This window comes from Gracilinanus agilis, chromosome 1, assembly GCF_016433145.1.
Source record: "Gracilinanus agilis isolate LMUSP501 chromosome 1, AgileGrace, whole genome shotgun sequence".
Lineage (NCBI taxonomy): Eukaryota > Metazoa > Chordata > Mammalia > Didelphimorphia > Didelphidae > Gracilinanus > Gracilinanus agilis.
The window spans coordinates 725,452,319-725,457,423 of NC_058130.1; the positions used below are offsets into that span (position 1 = coordinate 725,452,319).

At 45.1% G+C, this 5,105-nt stretch overlaps 1 protein-coding gene across 1 annotated transcript in view; it reads left to right on the plus strand.

Annotated features, from left to right (window-relative positions):
- LOC123232212 (neutrophil elastase-like) overlaps positions 1–4,808 on the plus strand; it is an 18,747-nt gene extending 13,939 nt beyond the window's left edge. Inside the window, exons 4-5 of the mRNA XM_044658591.1 lie at positions 510–740; positions 4,329–4,808. Coding sequence (XP_044514526.1) covers positions 510–740; positions 4,329–4,544 — 447 coding nt within the window. The 3' untranslated portion in view covers positions 4,545–4,808. The remainder of the gene's footprint in view (positions 1–509; positions 741–4,328) is intronic.
- The last annotated feature ends 297 nt before the right edge of the window (positions 4,809–5,105 follow it).

The following is a 5,105-nucleotide window of genomic DNA, read 5'->3' on the forward strand; positions in this document are numbered from 1 at the left end:
AGAAAGAAAGAAAGAAAGAAAGAAAGAAAGAAAGAAAGAAAGAAAGAAAGAAAGAAAGAAAGAAAGAAAGAAAGAAAGAAAGAAAGAAAGAAAGAAGGAGAAGGAAGAAGGAAGAAGGAAGAAGAAGAATTGAGGCATCCTAAAATAGTGGCTAGGGCAATGGAGTCAGAAAATTCTGGGTTCAAATCTCACTTCATACATTTAACTAACTATGTGACTCTGACAAAATCATTTAACCTCTGTTTGCTTCACTTTCCTTCTCTGTAAAATGAGAGGGTTGGATTTGATGACCTCTCAGGTCCCCTCCAGCTCTAAATCTATGACCCTACAAATAATGATACTAGGAAACTACCAGATGGCCTGGCTTCTTTCGAGCCCCAGTCCATGGCCATCCTGGTGTCTATCAGGACAGCATAAGAGATGAAGAATTCTCTGTCAGGCTTCAGACCTTCCCTAATCAACGACGAGGCTGACCAGCTTTGTTTTTTGCCTCCTTTTCCTCCTCCAAGCTGGAACGCACAGCCACCATAAATGCCAATGTCCAGGTGGCCCGGATCCCACAGAGCGGCCAGAATGTGAGACCTGGAACCTCGTGCCTGGCCATGGGATGGGGACGACTGGGCGACAACAGGGGATTACCTTCACAGCTACAGGAACTCAATGTGACCACCGTGGAGAGGCTCTGCCGCACCAGCAACCTCTGTACGCTCGTCCCCCGACGTCGGGCTGGAATCTGTTTTGTAAGTGTCCCCTCTGACCCTGGGCTCCATCCCTAGACTCGAGGCCAGATCCTGTTCCAACTCTGCTCCCATTCCCTAGTTCCCGTTGGGTAGAACAACCAATTAGACTTATCAGAGCTCCTTGGTAATAGGAACATGGGGCGGGGGGGCTGTAGAGGAAAGAGCCTTGGATGTGGAGCAAGCAGTTCTGGGTTTGAATCTCTACCTGGGCTTCTCTGGGAGAGGGCACCGAGGTGGCACTGTGTAAAGACTGCTGCATGTGGGGTCAGGAGAATCATCAGTTCTAGACCAGATGAGTTCAAAGGGTCTAAGGATCTATTCCAGGGAGGGTGATTAGGACTAGAAAGTCAGAGGGTCTCAGAGACAACTGGAGCTCCCAAGCCTTGAGGAAGGTCAGTCACATCAAAGAGAGGATCAGGAATTTGGGCTTAATGGCGGGGATGAAAGATGGAGGCTTATGAAGTAGGAAGGAGACAGCCCATTGTGATGAAAAGCCCTCTACACTGAGAGTCAAGAGACCTGGGTTTGAATCCCATCTCTGTTAGCTGGGATCTATGTGACCCTAGGCACAGAATTGAGTCTCAGTTTCCTCATCTCTAAAATAGGCATAAAAATAAATACCTGGACTCTTAAGATTTAGAACTGGAGACCTTTAGCATACAACTGAATTCAGCAATTGTTTATTAAGTATCTAGTACGCTCTGATCACTGTAAAACTAGCCAGCATACAGAGGTACTCAGTAGGTACTATATAAATGCTTGTCTGGACCAGATGGGTTCTAAGGGTGTATTCCACTGAGAGTGATTAGGGCTAGGAAGCCAGAGGATCTCCGAGAGGCCTGGAGCTTCTAGGCCTTGAGGGAGGCCAGTCAGATCAAAGAGAGGACCAGGAGTCTGAAAACAGAGAAGACTTAGCACATAGTAGTGAAGATTCCCTAGCTTTAAGAATTCGAAGGGTTTGCTGTGTAGAAGAAAAATTAGCTTTTTTCTGCGTGGCCCTAGAGAGCAAAACCAGGTGCTTTTTTTGTGTGTTGGAAATTACAAAGAGACCAAGTTAGGTTTGCTATTGGGAAAACCTTCCAGAAGTGAAATGGGCTGCCTCCAGAGGTAGTGAGTGGGTTTTCTGCTACTGGAAGTCTCCCAGAAAAGCTGGATGACCACTGTCAAAAGGTTTCATGTCAGGTGCAGCCAGGTGACTTAGCAGATAGAAAGCCAGGCCTGGAGTCAGGAAGACCTGGGTTCAAATTTGGACTCAGATACTTCCTAGCTGTGTGGCTTGACCCTGGGTAAACCACTTAACCCCAACTGCTTTGTTCTTCTGCCTTGGAATCGGTACTCCAAAAAAAAAAAAAAAAAGGATTGGATAGTCTCTGGAATTCCTTCTGACTCAAACATTCTGTAACTCTTCAAAGTATCTGAAGACCCCTATCAGGTTTCTACTAAATCAAGTCTGGATGACTTCTTCAGTATTATTCAGCCTCACAGGATTAGGTACAGCAGGGGTTACCCACAGTTGAAGACTGATAGGGAATGAGTGGCCCAAGGAGTCAAGGGTGGAATTGTTTAATTAGAGGATGGAAGGACAGAAGGTGAAGCCAGGACAGCAGTGACAGATAAACTGTGAAGGCTAGAAGGGCTGATGCTTTGGGCAAGGAGGAGGGAGGTACAGGGGGAATCAGAAGGTGGGGAAATTAGGATCAGAGACGGGGAATCTCAGAGTTGGGTTCATGGGAGTGGCAGTTATGGATGCCAATAAGATCTCAGGTGTCTACTGTCTTCCCTTGTTTGTGGCTGGGTTGGAGAGAAGATGCAGCTAAGAGGAATTGAGGAGCCTGGTGCATTGGGTGGTCAGGATGTCTGAAGGAACCTCAGTGTGTTTCCTAAAGTCCCCAAGTATAAGAACCTGGGCTGGGCTTGAGAGGAAGGTAATAAGGCAGATATTGACCTTCTTCCTGGAGAAATTTGAGTGTCTTGGGGAGAGGAATGTGGATATGGGTTGAAAGTGACCCTCAAGCGAAGATGCTGGATTTGGACTTGGAGGTTGGAGGATAGAATCTCAGGGTGACTGATGAGAGTCTGAGGATGGAAGGCTGGGATGGAAGATACATGTGAAATCTGAACCCATGTATGACTCCCATGTATCCTGCATGGGATATACAGGCATAGAGGCCTGTGGTGGTGGTGATAATGATGATGATAAATGCTAGTTGCATTTATGTAGCATTTTAAGACCTGCAAAATGCTTTAGAAGTATTTTCTCATTTGATCTTTGCAACAACCCTAAGAGGTAGGTACTATTATTATCCCCATTTTACAGATGAAGAAATTGAAGGATGAGATACGGTTGAGATATGAAATATTAGATAGGTAGGAGATATGACTTACCCAGAGTCCCAAGGCTAGTAAGAATCCGAAGTAGGATTTGAACTCGGGTCTTCCTGGCTCCAGATTCAGCACTCTATGCACTATAGTGCCACGTAGGTGTATATAAAGTATAGAGTATAAAGTTCCAACATCAGAAGGGAGAAAAGGGAACCTCCAGAGAGTCTGAGCATGAGAGTAACATGGATATAGACCTAGCTCAGATTATTCCCTTCATTGGCTAGGGGACCTTGGATTTAACAAGCATTTATTGAGTGCCCATTATGTGCCAGACACTGCACTGGCTGCTAGGGCTACAAAAGCAACAATAGACACAGTTCCTGCCTTCAGGTAGTTTATAATCTATTGGTGGGTGGGGAGGAAACAACATGGAAGCTGGACTAGAAGGTCCCTTCTAGCTTTAGTGAGATTATATGAACATGAACAGAGATAAATAGATGAAAACATGATCTCATTTGATCCTCATAGCAGTCCTCTAAGGTGGTTGCTTCATTGTCCCCATTTTTCACATGAAGAAACTGAGGTTGAGGGAGGTTAAATTGTTTGCTCAAGGTTGCTCGCCTAGTAAGCATCTAAGCATCTGAGATAGGAATCAAATATATCTTCTTGGCTTCAAGTTCAGCCCTCATCCATTATGCCACCTAATAGCCTCAAAAAAAGTACAAAGACATTTGGGAGTGGGTGGGCCACCACAACTGGGAAACTCAAGAAAGGCCTCTTGTTGGGGAAGGGACCTGAGCAGGACCTTAGAGAGACCCTTCTTCACACATTTTCTCAGCTAGAAAATAAGGAAAAGGGATGAGATGATCTTTTGTCTTTTCCATCTCTAAGCCCTATGGCTCTAAGAGATCTCTACTGGCTTGGAGATCAGGGAAGACTTCCTGGAAGAGATGTTCCCTGAGCTGGACATTAACAGACAGGGAGGCTGTAGATGGCCAGGGATATATAGAAATGGGATGGAGGCCTCTGAGGAAAAGTAGGGCTGGGTCAAAGTTGAGCAGGCTGAGGATGGGAGGTGACCTTGAGAAGGGGAAAGGGTGTGTTCCTCAATTCAAAGTAGGTAATCTCTGGGGCTCAAGCTGAGAATGATTTATCAATACTAGGGCTCAGGGTCAAGTGGAGAAGAGGAAGCCAAGTAGTAAGCTCAATGTCTCTTCTCAGCTCTTCCCCAAATTCTGGCCAACATCTTCTCTCTGTCTTCTCCAGGGAGACTCTGGGGGACCCTTGGTCTGCAATGGAGTAGTCTATGGCATTGATTCCTTCATTCGAGGAGGCTGTGGCTCTGGCTTCTACCCTGATGCTTTTGCCAGGGTCTCCCAATATGTCCAGTGGATTAATTCTATCATACAGCGTCAAGATGGCCATACCGTACGGCTCTTCCCCCGGAGAAGGATAGCCACAGAGAAGGAGAAGCTCTTCTAAGCCACTTGCCCTCTTTCCACCATGCTGCTGCATACATATGTATACTTTTCCATATCACAAATGAAACAATAAAATTGTCTCCTGTATGTCTTCCTCAACTGAAAGTCCTACAGTGAATATCTTCTCACTTCCCAAGAATGGATGTTGTCACCAGGTGGCAGTCAAGTCCAAGTGGACCAAGACTAAGGAGGGCTACTGAAGATTCTTGAAATTTTCTATGAAAATTGTGTTCTCACTATTAAAACAAAGAAGTCTATTATTAAATAACACAGAACCTCAGAGGCCATGCAGTCCAATTGCTACCTATTATTCCTGGTAAATAATTATCTGACCTATACTTGAAGACCTTTAGTAATCATATCTTCATCTATTCTAGATGTTTTGGGGATTCAAAGTTCTCCATAGAAAAGGCAGATCAGTCAGTAATGCTAGAAACAAAAGGCCTTTAGCTCTACATTTGGGGCACAAACCTGCCAATGAAAAGCAATTCAGTTCTTAGCATGGTCACTTAGAGGGAAAAATCTAAAAAGGGCAAGGTTTCCTCATGACTTTGAAAATCTC